Source organism: Meira miltonrushii (assembly GCF_003144205.1).
Source record: "Meira miltonrushii strain MCA 3882 unplaced genomic scaffold FA14scaffold_5, whole genome shotgun sequence".
Lineage (NCBI taxonomy): Eukaryota > Fungi > Basidiomycota > Exobasidiomycetes > Exobasidiales > Brachybasidiaceae > Meira > Meira miltonrushii.
Genome location: NW_020289947.1, coordinates 1,021,108 through 1,039,195, shown reverse-complemented (window position 1 = coordinate 1,039,195; position 18,088 = coordinate 1,021,108). Strand labels below are relative to the sequence as shown.

Genomic DNA, 18,088 nt, shown 5'->3' with positions numbered 1-18,088 from the left:
ATGAGTGAGTGAGGCCATGAGTGAGTGAGGCCATGAGTGAGTGAGGCCATGAGTGAGGGTGGCCATGAGTGAGTGAGGCCATGAGTGAGGGTGGCCATGAGCAAGTGTGATCATGGGCATGTGTGATCAAGGCGAAATGTATGCCATAAAGTACAATGATTACAAGTACAACGGTTGAGTAATGGTACAATGATTGTGCATCTAGTCTATCGACCCTGTCGTTCGGTTCCTGCGATACGCCATCGTTCAAATTCCGCCTCTCCGAATCGTAGAAGGCTGGTCGTGCCACAATCGTTCACGGCAACGATTATGTTCCGCCGTCCCGATTTGAGTGGCCCGTAGACGTTGACGAGTCGGTTTTGCTGTCCACCACGTTGTGCATGACGACCTTTTGTCCTTCTTGGCACTTGATAGCCAGGCGGAAGGTGTGCGAAAAGGGTCGAGATGAAGCCCAGTAGGCTAACGAATCGATGCCATATCCTCTCGATGGAGCTGATCTGTGAGGTGATGACACCATCATGACCCTGTTCCTGTGCCTCTTTTGCCTGTTTGAGTGCTTGAGCTTTCCTCACGGCTCCTTTTCCATAACTCTCATTGTTTCTCTTCCTTTGCTCTTCTGCCATCTTCCAAACCCTTTGTTCTTCTTCATCCATTTGTTCCCAATCTTGCGTTGAAAGTGGAACGGGTATATGTTCAAATAGATCTGCAAATGCGAATGCGCTCGGTAAACTTGTATGTCTAACGTCCATCACGGCTAATTGATATTCCGGCAACGGAGGATCACTCTTCTTGAAATGTGTAGCAGGTCTCCAGGCGTAGTAGAATATTTCTGGTGCAACGTCTTGTTGTTGTTTGAGTTCAGGTCGAATCAGCTTTGCGTCATGACCCGTGGGAACGATTCGGAGTCGATCAAACACTTCATCATAGCCGGAAAATGACGAAGTGCCGATACCCAATAAACCTGGTCGAGACATGAATGATGTATTCGTTGAAGCAGCTGTAACTTTGCTGAACCAATTCCTGAGCCGTTGAAGCAAGGAACGAAAGAAGCCTTGCAGACGGTTCAGACCATGGCTTGCTATTTGGACGATCCGCCGGATTGGATACAGAAGAAGATCGAAGATCGTCAAAAGACGCAACGGATGATGAGGATCAGCGATGATACCCTCTGTCTCAAAAGATTCACGGCTAGCTTTATTTGTGGCTGCATTGATCTTGCGTAATTGATCGGATATGCTCTTGCGTTGGACGATATAACCTAATCGTTTAAGGTATGCATACAGCTGATAGTGCGGTCTTGTCAGTCCATCAACACCGAGTATTGTAGAGAATGCTTGCTCGAGACTCATTGGCACCCATTCTGGATTTTCAACAATGTCATCATAGTCCCGCATATCCTCAACGGTTCCCGATCCGTTTGATTTGTGGTAGATTCGACATTCAAGCGAGCCACGCTCCACTAAATACAGAGCCTCTTCTGGTAACAGTTCCAGTCTGCTCTGCATCTTTGGCCAGAATATACCTTCTTTTGTGGCACCTGCAACGGAAGCTATTGGTTTACCTTCTTTTTGGTAGATGTGAGCCAAGTCCTCAAATTGTCCATCTTCCAGTACTGCCACCCTTCTAGAGACTCCCATTGATGCAAACGTTTGCCCTCTTACCAAATGCACGATTGCTCTACTTAGTTGAGGATGCCAAGTAGCGATGGAGATCGACTTTGAGTTTATGATTCTCTGCGAGGATATCACATCAAACATTGCCTTTCTGCTGTTTTCCAAAGCATTCTTCTGGCCTGTAAATCCGGTCGGTTCAAAGTCCTTATCACCACGTTTTGGTATGAATTGAGTGTTCTGGTTTGTAGAATCATCTTGCAACAATCCTTGCTTAGCTTGTGCTCGACTTGCAAGGGCAGCTAATTGACCGAAATCCGGAGCTGCTTCATCTTCTGAATCGCTTCCATGGCCGTCTGCTTCATTCTTTTTTGATAAATCAACATTCGGTGCATCTGGATCAAATACTGAATCATCCATCTCTACAACTTCTTGGGTTGATGGTGGTAATATATGGGAAGTAATTCTTATATTGCAGTGGAGAAATGTTGTCACTTTTTTCTTCGCACGTGTAAATTAACCAACGCGTTCCAAAAAAGTTAATTTCATTTTTAGCTTGCATACATTCGAACGACATTGTCATCTTGTTACCTCTACAACATTGACGATCCTTATGTCGAAGCATATAACAGCATGGCCAAATCAGAGATTGATGATATATTCGCGGGTTCGAGCAGTAAGGGAAAGTCAGATGTGACTAAACCCAACGGAAAGAAGCTGCAAGAGGTCGGGAAGAAGAGCGAAAAGAAGGACAAGTCAGATTTGACAAAGCCCAACGGAAAGAATCTAGATGAGAGCGGGAAAAAAAGCGTAAAGAAAAGTGGAAAGGTGGCAGATGCACAACCCAACACAAAGTCAAAACGAAAAGCGCCTGAGACCGTTGTCGACCCATCCAAAGCGCTAGAAACAGCAGCTTCCACTTCAGCCAAAAAGCAAAAGAAGGGTAAGAGTTCTACTAGTGGAATATCTGCTGAAGATGAAGAGTTTCGGGATTCAAGAGGGACCACTAGTGAGTTTTACATGTCCAATCGGTTGATCGGTTGTATATGACGCTAATGATCCAATTACCAACACACAGGACGGAAAACCGAAGATGGCTTTTCGATCTATTCCGAGAAAGAGCTGAAGTTGGATCAAGGTGGAGGTGAGTATAGGAAAGTGATGAAGGCCAACTGTATGTTTTAAATGCTCACACATTCTCTTTCATCCTGCAGATACCAACGCATGTCCATTCGACTGTGACTGCTGTTTCTGATTCGGTTTTTCGGATCAAGTTGTACTTTTAAACGGCATACTGTATTATATCAAATTCACTAAATCTCCTGATGCATGAGACACATCATTCTCCACCCACGCACATTCACTAAATTCTGCCCTTCCCTTATCACGAACCTCGTCATTTCTCCCAAAACGATGGTACGCTCATTAGAAGGGCAAAGAGCAATTTGTACAATACAAGAAATAGCCTGCTTTCGCTATCACTCTCAGGGTCTTCAGCCCGATGAGGAGTCATAGATAGTAGCTCGCATACATTCAATTGAAAATCGTAATTGATATATGTCATCTTGAAAAGTGTACAGCTGTCAGACAGAATACCGTCCGTTGAACTTTATTGACCGTCCGGTGGACCTAAATTACCCTCCGTTGGATTTGATGTAGCATCCGTTGGACCTGACTTACCGTCCGTTGGGAATGATGTACTGTCCGTTGAAGCTCATATACCGTCCATTGGATTTGATGTACCGTCCGTTGGACCTGATATGCAACATCTACGTTGATGTCAGGATAGCATCAGTAGTGCATCTCCATGAAATTGCAAAACTATGAACAAACTTTTTCATTTGACTACAAACATTTATAAGGAGGCCTTTTTTGAAAGTTGAAAATTCCCCCTCCCTCACTCATTCTTTCTTACACTCACCAAGTCTCCTCTTACATTTTGCTTCCAGATCCAACACTACAACCTCTTCGCTGTAGGCCACTCAATCAGTACAACAAATTCGCGGCCGGTAGGAGGATGACGATGATGAAAAAGATGATGAAAATGATGATGTTGATGGTGATGGTGGAGGAAAGATACTTAATGTTTGCTAATGAGATGTAGTCATGATGTCGCCCATCAAAGGATTGGCGAAATGAGTGCGTTGTGAGGATGTAGTTAAGGGATTGGGTGTCTATGACACGATCATGAGCAAGTGTGAACAAGGCTGAATGTATGCCAATTTATTTTCTTGGCAATAAGAACAATGGTTGGGTAGTGGTACAATGATTGCGCATCAGGTCTATCGACCTTGCTTCTGGGTCTCTGAGATATGTCTTTGCTCAAACTCTGCCTCTCGGAACCATAGAAGGCTGGTCGTACCATTGTCGTTCACGGCAACGAATATGTTCCTGCGTCCCGATTTGAGAGGTCCATAGATGTTCACGAGCCGAATTTGCCGTCCGTGACGGCCTTTTGCCTTCCTTGGTACTTTATAGCCAGGCGGAAGGTGTGCGGAACGGGTCGAGATGACGTCCAGTAGCCCAATAAATCGATACCAGATCCTGGTCAAAGCTTCACCGTGGATTGATGTGATGGCGCATGGCTCTTTTTGTCACCACGCCTTCACGTGTGTTCCAAAAATTACGCGCTTAAATTGGTGGAGCAGGAACACCATCATCTTCTCACGCTTCCTCTTGACATCCATATTTGCAAGCCCTTTTTCAAGGGAGGTCCTTTGATGCATCATCATGAGTAGGGATGCAAGGGCACCAAGAATCAAGAACCGTGCTCCGGCACCAGTTCAAATCTCTGCTGAACAAATTTTAAGAGAAGCAAAAGAACGTCAAGATGTTGCACCTGTTGCACAAGTACGACAAAAAGTTGAAGATTTAGAAGAATTGGATGAGTATAGATCCAGAAAACGAACAGAATTCGAAACAAAGATAAGAAGGGTTAGACAAAATATCAAAGAATGGATCGCATATGCGGTTTGGGAAGCATCACAAGGTGAATTGCCAAGAGCGAGATCGGTGTTTGAAAGAGCATTGGATATAGATGCTCATCATTTAGGATTATGGACGAGATACATAGAGACTGAACTCAAAGCCAGAAATGTACAGCATGCCAGAAATTTACTCGATCGAGCTGTCTCTATTCTTCCCCGTCAAGATACACTCTGGTTCAAATATGTTCATCTGGAAGAATTACTGGGAAACATCAATGGTGCTAGACAGGTGTTCGAAAGATGGATGAGCTGGGAGCCGGAAGAGAAAGCATGGGATGCATACATCGGTCTCGAAGTACGATACAAAGAATTGGAAAAAGCCAGCGAGCTTTGGAAAAGGAAGATCAATGTCCATTCGGAACCGAAGCAGTTCATTCGATGGGCAAAGTTTGAAGAAGATCGAGGTGCGATTGATGAAGCAAGGATGGTATTTGCTCAAGCGATGGAATTCTTTGGCGAAGAGCAAGAAAGGATGGAATTTGCACAAACGATCTACACTGCTTTTGCGAAAATGGAAACTCGATTGCGTGAATTTGACCGGGCGAGAGTGATCTACAAATATGCTTTAGACAGACTACCCAAGACAAGATCATCAGGTGTGTTTGCCAGCTACACCCGATTCGAAAAACAACATGGTACACGTGCCGGAATCGAGGACACCGTTCTGGGAAAGCGGAGGATACAGTATGAAGAAGAATTGAACAGTAACGCAGATGCTAAGTTCAATTATGACACCTGGTTCGATTATACCCGCCTCGAAGAAGATGCTTATCGAACGTTGGCATCCGTCAGTACCTCTATAGATGCGGATGATCTTGTAGCAGCCCGTAAACGTGTCCGGTCGGTGTATGAAATGGCAGTTGCTAATGTGCCTCCTAGCCAAGAAAAGCGTCACTGGAGGAGATATGTATTCTTATGGTTGAATTTTGCATTGTTTGAAGAGCTTGACGTTGGAGATTATGAACGAACAAGGGAGGTATACAAAGCCGCAATTGCAATCATACCACACAAACAATTCACGTTTGCCAAACTATGGCTCAATTATGCAAATTTCGAGATCAGAAGGTTACAGTTGCAACAAGCACGGAAAATTTTAGGTGCTGCGATCGGAATGTGTGCAAAAGAACGCATCTTTACCGGATACGTTGATCTGGAATTGAGTTTGAAAGAGTTTGATCGAGCACGCAAGTTATACGAACGTGCACTTGAATGGAACCCAAGCAATTCCAAAATGTGGATCCGATTCGCAGAGTTGGAGAGGAATCTGTTCGATAATGATCGTGCTCGAGCGATCTTTGAGCTTGCCATCCGTCAAAGCAACGATGAAATGGGTGGCTTGGATATGCCGGAGATTGTTTGGAAAGCGTTTATCGATTTTGAGTTTGACATGCGCGAATGGGCTCACGTACAAGAACTTTATGAACGTTTAACACAAAAGACTGGTCATGTGAAAGTATGGATCAGCTATGCGCAAAGTTGGATGGCAGCTGCGATTGCAGAAGAGGAGGATGAAGATGAAGTGGACGAAGATGAAGACGAGGATGAGGAAGAGCCGACTGAGAAGGAACCCAGGGTATTATCTGCAGACGAATTGCAAGCAAGGCAAGATCGCCGAGCGCGTGCAGTGGTGAAGACGAGAGAGACGTTTGAGCGTGCTTATGATGATTTGAAGTTAAGAAAATTAAAAGAAGATCGAGTGGTGCTACTCGAAGCCTGGAAAACGTTTGAACAAGAGCATGGAACAGACGAACCTGACCGATTGCGACAAGTGGAAGCACGGATGCCAAGAGTTGTCAAGAAACGCCGAGAAGCGCAAGATGGCGAAGGCATGGAGGAATACTACGATATGCTGTTCCCTGATGATGAAGAGGCACAGGCAAAACCATCCTTTGCTCTGTTACAGGCAGCCCATGCATGGCGAGCAAAGATGCAGCAGCAGCAAGAAGCAGCAAATGAGCAATCAGCAGAGCCGGAGCAACCTGCAAACGATGATGAGTCTGATCATGCCTCCGTTGAACCGAACGATGAGCAAATGCAGATCAGTGATGAGGAAGACTGATGGCTATAAAACATGTATCATTACTGTACTATAGAATCCCATAGATTTGTGAAACCTGCGTCAAGTTTGGGTAACCTAGCCAAGAACGGATCAAACATAAAGGATAGCCACAAAATATGTCAAATTGAACATCAAATCACAAAAGTATGCTGAGAGAAAAGTGCCTAATAAAGTATGTATGTATGTATATGACGACGGTGAATTGAGGTGTCATTAGCAAAAAAGGAGCATGCTCCTTGAGCTTTGTTTTGAGGAAGTTGTTGTTGTATAAACGGATAAGATATTGACATGCAATATTGGAATAGAAAAAGATAATCTCTGCGCGCGAAACAAAAGGAAGGTGGCCAGGTTGGGAAAAGACTCCGTTTTCCTTGTGATGGGAAGCGGAAAAACCCAAACGAGAATACTTGAATATGAACAGGTAGAAGATGAAAAGTTTTGTCATCTTTTTGCAAAGTGTTGGCGTAAATGACCGATTCTTCTTTGAAATGATGATGTCGATTGGTTCCGTTTTGAATATGTATCAAATATGAGCAAATTGTCTGGGAAGATAAATAGGTTGCGTTTGACGAATAAGCGATTCGAAAAAAAAAAAAGTCTATAGAGTCGTTAAAAAATAGGTAAAGCCAAATGCGTCGTTGTCAAGGAGTCTTCTTGTATGTGAATCGAGAAAAAAAGAGTTCGAGTCGTACGGAGAGCGATGTGAGATGCCTTTAGACAATCTTCACTTTTGATAAGTCGCATGCAACTGATTGCAAGTGACTATGGCGAGAACTTTGGAGATTGAAGAGAATGAGTCAAGCTCCCTAAACACATTCTTCTTTTGGGTATACTGGGTCCATGCTTGATGCAATCATTCAATGGGCAGCGTGCGCTAGATGTTGACCTCTGTTCAAAAGATCCAACAAAACCGATGGTGCCAAAGGGGCATGCATTTCTGCTTTGCTTTCCCGCTTTGATTGAATGCGTTGTTGTTCATGGGCACAAGAGATTGTTGGAGTGATACCATCGGATACACTCCTACTCAAGACCGCTTCTCCACCAAGGGTTGCTTGAGATGATCGCTTCTTGATCAAGTCTTTGCCATCAACTCCATTCGCAGTGAGTCTACGAATACTGGCGCTGTGTGGTCGATAAGGTCCATTCTCGTCTTCAAATACGTCAAACTCTCCTTCTTGATTTGCGTTCTTGGACAAACGCATCAGATCGGCAGCTGGCGCTGAATGATGGTTGTGATGGAGATGAGTGAGAGAATCTTTCGGTTTAGGAGCACAATGATGCAAATTATTCTCTTCTCGACCTTGCGCATTGTTGGCCGCCAGATCGAAAACATTATCGTAACCTAATGCCTGCAGTGCATCTTCGATACCGAGCAAGAAGCGCTTTTGAGCTTCTTCACTGCCTGCATGCGGAACAACATAAGAATCTTGACGACGAAGACTATCGGGTGCCTGCTTGGTAGGAACGCGAATGCGCTTAGCAGATGCCAATGATGAAATCTTGTGTTCCGTTCGAAGATGCAACTGTTTCAAGAATGAGACCCATGTTTCTTCGGGAACGGTGATCTCGTAACTGCTCTTCTCCAAATACCATCTCTCGGCACGGTTCAGTTCAGCCAGTGAAATACCCGTGACTTCGTTCCATGTCTTGTTCAAGAAAGTGTTGTCGTCCAAATGCTTGTTCGCAATCATCAGTCCCAAAGTGAACAACTTGAAAGGCGCAGCGGAAGGAGGTTGAGCAAAGATCTCTGCAGCTTCGGGATCCAAAGATGGCTTACCAGAGCGGGTTTGAATTGCCAAATGCAACACTCGTAGAGAGTACATCAAACTCAACATGAATGCGGTTGGCGAAACAAGTGTTTGTGCCAACACTTGATGAGCAAAGCGGCGGAAAGCAGGACTAGGCTCAGTACCAGGCATGCTTGCACCGCCTCCATGAACACCGTTGTCTTCACGTCGTGATGATGATGATGAACGACGGCCGTTTGAAACCTTTTGATGAGCTTCAGGACGTTGTGACTGACCAAGAGATTCCAACTTGTCATCATTCAAGCTCCATCTCCAATCACGATCGAGCAAGTCGGTAATGCTGACAACAGCTTCGCGTGCTCGATCGTACGAAGCACTTCGTTGGAATGTCGATCTTTGAGATGGACTTTGCACATTCATCGGACTGACAGATCGATGACTTGAACGAGAGTCGTTCGACAACTCCAAAGCGCGCATGCCATGCAATGCACTCAAAGAGCTTTGCTTTTCATGTCGTCCATCTTTTTCCCATATTCTCGAAGGGATAGATGTTGGTGGCGTTCCTGGCTCTGAGCTGCTCGCACTGCTTTCATCATATGGATCATTCGATTTGACATTCTTGCGATGCGCAGATTGTTGGCTGGAGCTTGCTCTTGAGACATCTGTATCTTGCGTTGACATGTCCATTGCTTGTTCCCAATGATCATGAGAATCCGTCAAAGGCGAAGTGAATGGAGATGGGTTTGAAGACGTCTCAGACATGGCGCTGCCGCTACGAACTCTGTTCCTGTTGGATGCATTGATGTTCAAAGAAGCGCGGACCCACATACCTGGATCTAACAATGCAGCTGCTGCAACCCAAATGATCTCAGCTCCTACAGAGGAGACAGGAACGGCTGATTTGTCTAACGTATCAGGCGAAGGTGGCGCTGGTGCAGGAGGAGCTTTTTGTGCTTCAGCATCTTGTACGGGTGCTGGAACAATTGCATTTTGATCCATTGGTGGGAATTGCGCATGCGGAACGGCTGTCACATCAGCATTGAATTGTCCTTGAAGTGGATGCATCTGATGCTGTGGAGCATACCCTTGATCAGGTCTTGCATGTTGCCAGTTTTGTGCCTCTGACACGAAGTGTGGATTGGGTTGAGCTTGAGAACTTGTTATGGGGAAGGAGCTTTCATGGCCTGTCCAGACAGGTTCATTCGTTTTAATTCCTTTTCTAAACCACATCGAATTACCGCCATGTGAGGATGGTGGTGGTTGATGATGAGGATGTCTTTGATGAGGATGTTGCATCGAATGACGCTGTGAACGATGGTTGACATCGTGCCATTGACCGTTACCGGGGTAACTTGTCGAAGGCCATCCTGCTTGTGCATTAGCAGGATGATACGGTTGATCTAATGCATGTACATTTCGGAATTCGCCATATACTCCTTCGCCGCCTTGGCCATGCGGCATTCCATATGATCCGGTCATCTCTGATCGGATACCAGCGGAAGTCAAATTACGCCTAGGATCATTTGCTACTGTTGCATTATTTCGATGATACGCTGCCGCGTTCGCAGGATCATACTCATCTGCTCCTCCTGCAAATTGCTGCTGTTCCCAGTCATAAAATTGTTGCGGAGCCGCAGACGCCGTAGCCGCGTTTAAACCATAGTAAGAAGCAGATGATACGACTGGATTGTGCGCATAATTTGAATCCAAATGATGATTGCCCGCAGCAAGATGAGAAGGGTCTGTTGTGATTGGTTGAGCGGGATTCGAATAAATGCCTGATCCGTACGTGTGTGGGTCCACTTGCTGCTGCGGAGGATGTTGATGCGATCTGCTCATTTGATTGTGCATCATCATTTGATGTTCAACGTGTTGATGTTGAAAAGGAGCCGAAGGATTATACTCTCCCATTGCGTGGCCATTCGCAGGATTGTAATAAGGAACTGCCCATGGAGCAGGAGCGGAAACGTTGTTGCTATATGCATGCTGTGGATGCAATGTAGGATCGTAATACATCGCAGCCATCGAGGTAGCACGAGCAGCTGCAACAGGCAAACGAGGTGCTTGTGGCAAAGGCATAAAGCCTCCTGCGGCATAGTCACCGGCATCCATACGGGATGCATTCATCATGTTATAGTAAGCCGCCTCTTCAGCCATTTGTGCAGACATGACATTGTTAACACCATTTCCGACGGGAGCATGCATCATTGGCTCTTGAGGATGATATTGAGGATGATAAACTCCATGATTTGCAGCGTTGGAAGTCATTTGACCATCACCGTATTGGTGACCTTGATAAGCTGACATCTTGAATAATGAAAACGAGATCGCGATTCAAGTCCTTTACGATGTTCTTTGGAGAGTGTATTTGGCGAAGCCTTAGCTTGCCTTGATAGCCTTAAGGGCAGCGAACGAAGTCGCAAACTTTGGTTTCACGCGCAATCTTGAAGAGGTTTAGTGGCGTGAAGACCAGGTAGTGAATAAGTAGAAGGAGATATCCTTTCTATCGTGAAGAAGGACTTGAAATACCAGAAGGACTGGTAATTATCTTGTCTTGGTTTGATGTGATTATTGGATAGAGAGCAGCACAATGAAGGCGTCCCTGAAAGTTGCGGAAAAGATCGATCAGTTGAACTGAATCGAAGCTGACGAGGTCCTAGCCACTTGAAAAAGGTGCTCGATCGCGTGATGAAGTTGGTGGCGTAAGGAGATGTAGAGCAAGGTGTTTTGTGCCTTAACGTTGAACGACTTCTAAGGAATTCAAACCGATCCTAGACCGAGATCGATCCTTCAAACACGCGAGATCGGCACAGCAATGAGTCTTGCTGTGGCTATATCCCAAATATAAATACTTGGGTTTGAGATTCGGAAGATGAAACTCTAAATCGGAGTGGTTTATCAGGATGAAAAGAAGACGACGATTGAAGCGTTAGCGACGTATCAATTCTTGTCTCCGTGCGTGATAGACCGGAATAGAGGAGATGCGAATGTGATGAAATGTGCGTGTTTTGACCAGGAGTGTGATACTCAATGGTACGAACGTGAACGTGAAACCTGAAATGAACCAAGATAAAGACGATAACGACGTATAGAAGGGATCAAAGTCGATTGCAGTGAAAATAAATTCTTGGAATTTCTTGATTCTCCGCTGAATGACCTTAATACCTGTTCCGTCTTTAATTCGTGAGTTTGAGAGGACTGCTTATTTGCACGTCTCTTTCCACTTGTCTTTTGTCTGATTGTTCTTTGCAGGTTATCAAAAGCTACGTTCACTATCCGACCACAACACACAACGCTCGATGGAGGTAAAGAGTATAAGATCTCATTCCATCACCAAATCCCTATTCATCATTTCACCCATCCCTAACGGAAAAACTTCCGCTCTAATTTCATACATACACTCATAATGTATTTGCTTTCAAGTTTTTTTTTTCGCTTCTCTTTCAGTTTAACGCGGTCGTATGTATGCGCTGCTTGTAGTGCATTTCACTGTCTCCATTACACACACACACACACATTATTTGACCCTAGCAAAAAGCCTACTTACGTATACTTTAGCCCTTTAAGGGCGTTTGAACAAATTGAAAAATTTGCTTGAACACAAATTCAGGCACACAACCAGTGTAGGCGGAAGAGCGAAGACATTAAGGATGACAAAAGCCGCTTGCTTTGCCTTTTTATTTATTTTTTGGGCTGCTGCTGAGCAGCAACAAGGCTGTACCTACTGCGCAGCGCCGGGTTAGAGAGAGAGAAAGAAACGCGCGCGCATACACCCTAACCGTGTAAATTACCTTGAAATTACGTCCTTGTGCAGCCTGCATGCTCTCATTTCAACAAGTTTCGGCGTTGGCTCTTTCTTATTCATCTGACAGTGCCAGCCAAACAAGCCAAGGATGTGCATACCCAAGTATGACAGCATTGTATGTACATCGTATTGTACACATTGCATCAGCCCACAATATTCAGGGACGTAAATGAGTACGGCGCCGGAGAGTGTCTATACAATTTGCGGCTCATGTTTGCCCACTACAAGAGTAACTAGGGAGAATGCATTCCACTGTAGAGAGCTAAGCCGGCAAAGAAGGTTCCTATTTTCATAAATTGGGTGTGGTTGAATTAGCGTGTTGAATGGGTTGGAGTGTTGTTCGCGTTTTGGGATTGTATTCAGACACGTGATCCAATCCAACCCATCCATAAGCCCGATCAACAAGAAGCGGCCCGATCTGAATGTTACTTGACTTCATACCACTCCAATCGACAAAGCAAACTCCTATCATCATAAACAATGGAAAATGAACACCCTAATAAGCATCACACACTAAGAGTGAGACTTTGTACAGCCATGACGGTTTATAAGCCGTGCGTGGGAGTGCGCTGATGAATTGATTGTGACACTAGCGTCAAAGCGCATATACGCATCTGGTTGTCAGTCGATCTATCGATGTCATAAGCTAACCATTCGCAGCAATGAACAAAAAGTGGCCGGAAGAGCTTTATGCCATCACTTATGACAACGGACTATTCCGAAAGCTGCTTTTTCGAATATGCAAGTAATTAATTGCATCTGTCATGGAAGCATCAAGGTGCATATAGTGGATGCATTCCCCGGTCGATTGGCTTTTGAGAAATTCCTATCAAAGCCACACAAGGTGATTCTACAACCGTTCTTCGCTTTCATTTCCTTACAGGATACCGAGATACAATTGCGGATGCCGAAATTGTTTCCCTTAGTGCGACTTGGATGAAACACTCCTTCGTCATGTGGAGAGCTTTGCACATGATTTTCATCATGGAATGCTTTTGAATCTTATTCTTTAGTCCGTCTTTTGTCCAAAGATTGATTGCAAGAGGAACGGAAATCGTCATAAGATGGATTGGGATCGTACAATCAAGCTTAGCGGTTGTAATTATGTTATATTGTGTGATTATACTGTCATTATACTTCAGAAACACGATTTGTTTGGAGATCCAAAGTGGAGCTCATCACTTTTAATGGTACGATGATACTTGTATATGACAAGACAGAAGTGGAGGTAAAGAATGCTGAAAAGTTATATAAACGATGGGAATGAGAACACCATCAATCCCTTTTTTTCTCATCAATAACATATCTTCCTAAGAACAACTAATGGTCTCTGAGGGATTATCAACAATCGAATCACACGAAAGCAAAAACAAATCACCAATCATGAACGGAATCAAAAAGGTATTTTCTCATAACCGTAACTCAACTTCCAGTATGGAAGATGATGTGGACCAACGTATTTCGCCAAACACCTCCCCTAAATCAGCCACTTCAAACTTGTCAAGCGAGAACAACACTTCCGTTGATTCGCACGAAGCCACTTCTCCAAAGAAGGGAAACGCAACCACAATGGCAGGTGCAGCAGCAGGTACAGGCAAGACAGCCACAGCAACAGATTCCTCTCTCAAGACAGGACCTGGCCGTAGCGAAACAGTTGCAACAGCAGATGGCGCAAACCGTCATTCCCACGGTCACAATTTGGCCAATGCTGATTTGAGTCAAGGAAAGGTAACACAAACCGTTGAACATTTGGCCGGTATCACAAGCAAAACTAATCATACCCATAACATTGAAGAAGTTGAACGTCAACGTGAACTCGAACGTCATCAACATCACATTCAAGTTCATCATCAACCAATCAAGCATGAAGAACATGCAGCTGAAAAGCAACACGTTAAATCTCACCCAGTCACAAAGATTAGCGAAAAGCATGCTTCCACTGATAAGGATGCTCAATTGTTGGCTTCTGTCACTCACTCCCACGGTCATCGTGATGAAGTGAACCAAGCCCCCGTTCAACATCAAATCGTTGACAAGGGTGAACAAGTCAAGGAAACCGTTCACCACCACATCCACAACGTCGTTGTCCCATTGGTTTCTCACGATGCTCATGAACATCACCGTATCAAGACAACAATTCCAACCCATCACGTCTTGCACGAAGCACCAATCATTCATCAAGCCACAACTTTGGAACCCGTTTCACGTGAAGAATTCTTGAAACGTGGTGGTGTGATCGATTCTACAAAATCTCACGTCAAGGATGCAAACTTGTTGCACAACGGTCAATGTGAACGCAAGGTTGACGGTGTTGCCGAAAAGCTTGCCAAAGAACTCAAATTGGGTAACGGAACCTCCAGCACAGTCAAGGCTACATAAGCTAAAGTGCTAGGATTATCGTTCTTCTACTTCTAAAAAGTACCCCTTTTTTTAAGATATCCACTTTTTGACTCTTTATCCTTCTCATGTACATATTAACATAATGCTACCAGTTCATTAACATCTTGCTTGAATCAAGCCAGTGTTGCGGAATGGGAATCATTTCATCATCATCTCTTATGACTACTTTCTCAATGCGCCGCAATCACGGCATCACAATTATGAAATGACACTTCTTTGCAGTTTGATTGGAATGATTTAATGTGTGCGATAAGTACAGATGAAAAGGTGATCTCACATTTGCTGGGCTTTAAGGACTTCTCAGCTTCCGCGGCGATCCACTTGGATCGGTGGCTGCATTTGATCCGGGACTGAATACACGAGAGTCGTCGCCCGAATTTCGGTTCAAGCTTGCTAAACTGCCAAGATTGAAGCTTGGACGACCAGATTGCTTAGGCGTTGTAGGCGAAGGAGGTCCGGATGCATTTGAAGATATGGGCTGTGACGGCTTCTTGGCCTTCTCCGCTTCGGACAGCAGGAATTCGACAAACAGATTCGAGAAACTCTCTTCACCCGTCGTATTCGTCTGTGCACCTGACCGTTTGTGACCTTCACTGCCTCCTTTTCCACCTTTGCGATCTGGTGTTGGTGCTTGATTATTCCGCTGTAGTCCAGCTTTCTCTCTTTCTTCAGGCGACCAATTTAGAACGCTTGCGATCAAGCTTAGCATCTCAAAACGTTTTGAATCGGAGCGAGGCGTATTGAGGAATTGAATCAAAAGGTTTCCAATCAACTTTCCATCCACCATTGCATCTGATTGATTCGCTCGTAGCCTTCTTAGAGATTCTGTCAAGTGTTCATTCAGTATCACCGCTTCATGTCGTAATTTTCCGATCAGTAGATTCTTTTCTTTAACCTCCTTTGCCAAAGTTTGACAGCGCTCTGCTCCTTTCTTGTGCTCTTCTGCCAAGGCTTCTGCAGTCGTCGTTCGCTCTTGGTGTTCCTTCAAGGATGTTGTTAAGCGCTCTATCTTCTCTTCATGGTCCCCGATCGCCCGTTGAAGTTCACTATCCTGTGCTGCTTGGAACTCTTCCAATACTTGCTGTAGTTCTCGCGCTGTTTGCATTTCACGTTGTGCGATCGTACTTTGCTCTTGCTCTCTTGCGATTGCTTCATCACGTTCTCGTTGTGCTTCCCGTAACTGCAAATCCACATCTTCCCTGTACGCCCTTTCTTCCATACAAGCGCTTTCCCAGCTTTCTGCTTCGATCCTATATCGTTCAGCCATTTCTTGCAATTCACGCAATTTCATCTCATTGCCTTTGCGATCTGTTGAATTGGCGGCTGTTTGCTGCTGTATAGATCGAGTATTATCCAGCTCTTTCGTCAATCTCTCCACCTCTTCGTGAGATGTGACTAATTCTCCTTCTAGCGTTTTCATTGATCCGCTCAATCCGTCTATCCGAGCATTCAAAGTATCAATCTGTTGTTCTCTCCTATCCAATTCTTCCGCATCTTGCCGTAGCCGATCGCCCAAAGTACTTCTCATCTGACCTAATTTTCCCAATAATCCATGATATTGCTCTTCGAATGAGTCCCGCTCATCTTTCATTCGTTCTAGCTCGGCTTTTAGTGCTGTTGCAGACATTTCACCCTCTCCATTTTCGAGTTCATTCGAATCTGAATGTCCATATGTTCCATTACTCTTCGCTCTTCCATTTTCTTCCAATTTGGACGAAGATGCTTCTCCGATCTTCAATTGATCGATTGGCTCGTTCAATGCTTCATTTACTGCTTCATCACTTTTTGTTGCCATCTTGTCCTATGTGCAACCCCCTTTTCTGACATGTGTTGTGATGGTTGTTCTTTTAGATTCGAAGTGTAACCCAGCATTCGCGCTTTTCTGAAAAGATGCAGTGCTAAAGTGTACGCTTCTCTGCAAATTCAATTTCCCCGCCTTTCAACGTACGCCCGTGCGCTCATAAAAAAGAATCTCTCATGATGGCCATCTCTAAGGTGATTATGATTGAAAGGTTGAATACTAGATTTATATAAGATGAAATACATGCCAAACACATCGCTCATGAGAACATATCATCGCCTGTACTTCCGCCATTGTTACCGGAACCTCTTCCACCGGCTCCACTTCCACGACCAGCACCAGCACCGCCTGGACCGCCCATTCCACCCATCATATTTCTAGCCATTTCACGCATTTGAGGATCTTGCATCATTGCATTTATGTCTGGCATACCACCACCGCCTCCAGCACCACCTCCGCCAAATCTTTGCATCATTTGTTGAATCATTGGATTGTTCATCATTTGTTCAAGTCCACCGTTTCCCATCATTTGTTGTGCCATTTGAGCGATCATTGGATTGTTCATCAATGAGCCAAGGTCAGGCATTCCACCTTGACCACCTCCCAATCCTGCGAATGGGTTTTCACCTGCACCAGCACCAGCACCGCCTGCAACATCGCGTGATTGACCGGAAGGAGGGCTTCGCGGTGTAGAATCCGTCTTTGCATGTTGTTTAGCAGTTTCCAATCCTGCTTTCATGACTGAATTGGTTGGATCGACGTCAACACCATTTTTGTATGCTTCCACAGCTTCTTGATAACGTCCTGCAGAGAAAAGAGCATGTCCCAATCGACTGTATGCTTTGGCAAATTGAGGATCGACACGACTGGCTTCTCTTGCATCTTCGATTGCCTTGTCGTGTTGTTGCAATTGTGCATAAGCAGCACTTCTGTTGCTAAAGTAGACTGGATTGGTAGCGTCTAGCTCAATAGCTTGTGTGTATGATTCAATAGCTGCATTATGATCTTTTGCGGACATGTGCTTATTACCTTCTCCCTTTAATTGTTCTGCTTTTGCTTTATCTTCTGCTGAAGGTTGCGATGCAGATGGGGCAGCAGCCGCACCAGCACCACCGCCAAGCTTAGCTTGTGTCTTCATGAAAACATCCCAAACATTTTTCAATCCAGGTCCTTTGCCAAATTGAGCCTTTTGTTCGGCATTGTTGATATCAATTCCATATGCATCCGAGACCAATTTACTGGCTTCCCTTAACTTTTCTGCATTTCCACCTGTGCCTGCTTGTGTTTGTAGCCAATTTGCAACGGCGAATGCCAACGTCTTTTGATCTGCGTCGGCCATGTTTGTTTGGAGAGTATATGATAAGAAGATGGGTAAAGGGAGAAAAGAAGAAGTCGTTGAATGCAGCTTAAATTTGCCTTCCAACACAAAGCTTCGCATGCGTTGCATATAACTTTCAGGCGTACAATCGATTGGCGTCGTAGTCAATTATTTTTGGGGTAATAGGCCAGTGTTCCTTCTTAGACTAACTCAGCCTACGTGCGCGGAGCTGTTCTAGGACCGTCTACTATCTTCTATAGAGCCTGGGCCTCTCATCAGGCTCAGCGTCATCATGAAGCACACATGAATGGCAAACATGTTAAGCACGGGAGTATTAAGGGTCTGTACTGAGAGCTCAAG

At 44.8% G+C, this 18,088-nt stretch overlaps 7 protein-coding genes across 7 annotated transcripts; 3 read left to right on the top strand and 4 right to left on the bottom strand.

Annotated features, from left to right (window-relative positions):
* Positions 1–206: 206 nt before the first annotated feature.
* FA14DRAFT_127159 (uncharacterized protein) lies at positions 207–2,030 on the bottom strand (the record flags this gene model as incomplete). Its single annotated transcript, XM_025496782.1, has 2 exons — positions 207–1,499; positions 1,545–2,030. The coding sequence occupies 2 exons, from the start codon at positions 2,028–2,030 to the stop codon at positions 207–209; spliced, it is 1,779 nt and encodes a 592-aa protein (XP_025352601.1).
* Positions 2,031–2,203: 173 nt separating this feature from the next.
* FA14DRAFT_162466 (DUF1764-domain-containing protein) lies at positions 2,204–3,167 on the top strand. The gene is made up of 3 exons (XM_025499625.1): positions 2,204–2,619; positions 2,689–2,754; positions 2,825–3,167. The coding sequence occupies exons 1-3, from the start codon at positions 2,244–2,246 to the stop codon at positions 2,863–2,865; spliced, it is 483 nt and encodes a 160-aa protein (XP_025352600.1). The 5' UTR covers positions 2,204–2,243; the 3' UTR covers positions 2,866–3,167.
* Positions 3,168–4,340: 1,173 nt separating this feature from the next.
* Positions 4,341–6,656, top strand: FA14DRAFT_175121 (uncharacterized protein; the record flags this gene model as incomplete). Its single annotated transcript, XM_025500577.1, has 1 exon — positions 4,341–6,656. The coding sequence occupies one exon, from the start codon at positions 4,341–4,343 to the stop codon at positions 6,654–6,656; it is 2,316 nt and encodes a 771-aa protein (XP_025352599.1).
* Positions 6,657–6,732: 76 nt separating this feature from the next.
* Positions 6,733–7,325, bottom strand: FA14DRAFT_87028 (uncharacterized protein). Its single transcript, XM_025503011.1, has one exon. The coding sequence runs from the start codon at positions 7,099–7,101 to the stop codon at positions 6,793–6,795; it is 309 nt and encodes a 102-aa protein (XP_025352598.1). The 5' UTR covers positions 7,102–7,325; the 3' UTR covers positions 6,733–6,792.
* A 188-nt stretch (positions 7,326–7,513) lies between these two features.
* Positions 7,514–10,711, bottom strand: FA14DRAFT_182206 (uncharacterized protein; the record flags this gene model as incomplete). Its single annotated transcript, XM_025501183.1, has 1 exon — positions 7,514–10,711. The coding sequence occupies one exon, from the start codon at positions 10,709–10,711 to the stop codon at positions 7,514–7,516; it is 3,198 nt and encodes a 1,065-aa protein (XP_025352597.1).
* Positions 10,712–13,832: 3,121 nt separating this feature from the next.
* FA14DRAFT_113839 (uncharacterized protein) lies at positions 13,833–14,546 on the top strand (the record flags this gene model as incomplete). The annotated part of the gene is made up of 1 exon (XM_025496022.1): positions 13,833–14,546. A coding segment is annotated over one exon (714 nt), but the record flags the coding sequence as incomplete, so codon positions are not given.
* A 269-nt stretch (positions 14,547–14,815) lies between these two features.
* Positions 14,816–16,499, bottom strand: FA14DRAFT_162463 (uncharacterized protein). Its single transcript, XM_025499624.1, has one exon. It carries the CDS (start codon positions 16,402–16,404, stop codon positions 14,899–14,901), a length of 1,506 nt encoding a protein of 501 aa, XP_025352595.1. The 5' UTR covers positions 16,405–16,499; the 3' UTR covers positions 14,816–14,898.
* Positions 16,500–18,088: the final 1,589 nt, after the last annotated feature.

Bases quoted from the DNA above. Each gene is read 5' to 3' on its own strand.
- FA14DRAFT_162466 (XM_025499625.1), top strand. From the start codon at position 2,244: ATGGCCAAATCAGAGATTGATGATATATTCGCGGGTTCGAGCAGTAAG. The intron at 2,620-2,688 runs GTGAGTTTTACA...ACCAACACACAG, and splicing joins GGATTCAAGAGGGACCACTA to GACGGAAAACCGAAGATGGC. The intron at 2,755-2,824 runs GTGAGTATAGGA...TTCATCCTGCAG, and splicing joins GAAGTTGGATCAAGGTGGAG to ATACCAACGCATGTCCATTC.
- FA14DRAFT_87028 (XM_025503011.1), bottom strand. From the start codon at position 7,101: ATGACAAAACTTTTCATCTTCTACCTGTTCATATTCAAGTATTCTCGT.
- FA14DRAFT_162463 (XM_025499624.1), bottom strand. From the start codon at position 16,404: ATGGCAACAAAAAGTGATGAAGCAGTAAATGAAGCATTGAACGAGCCA.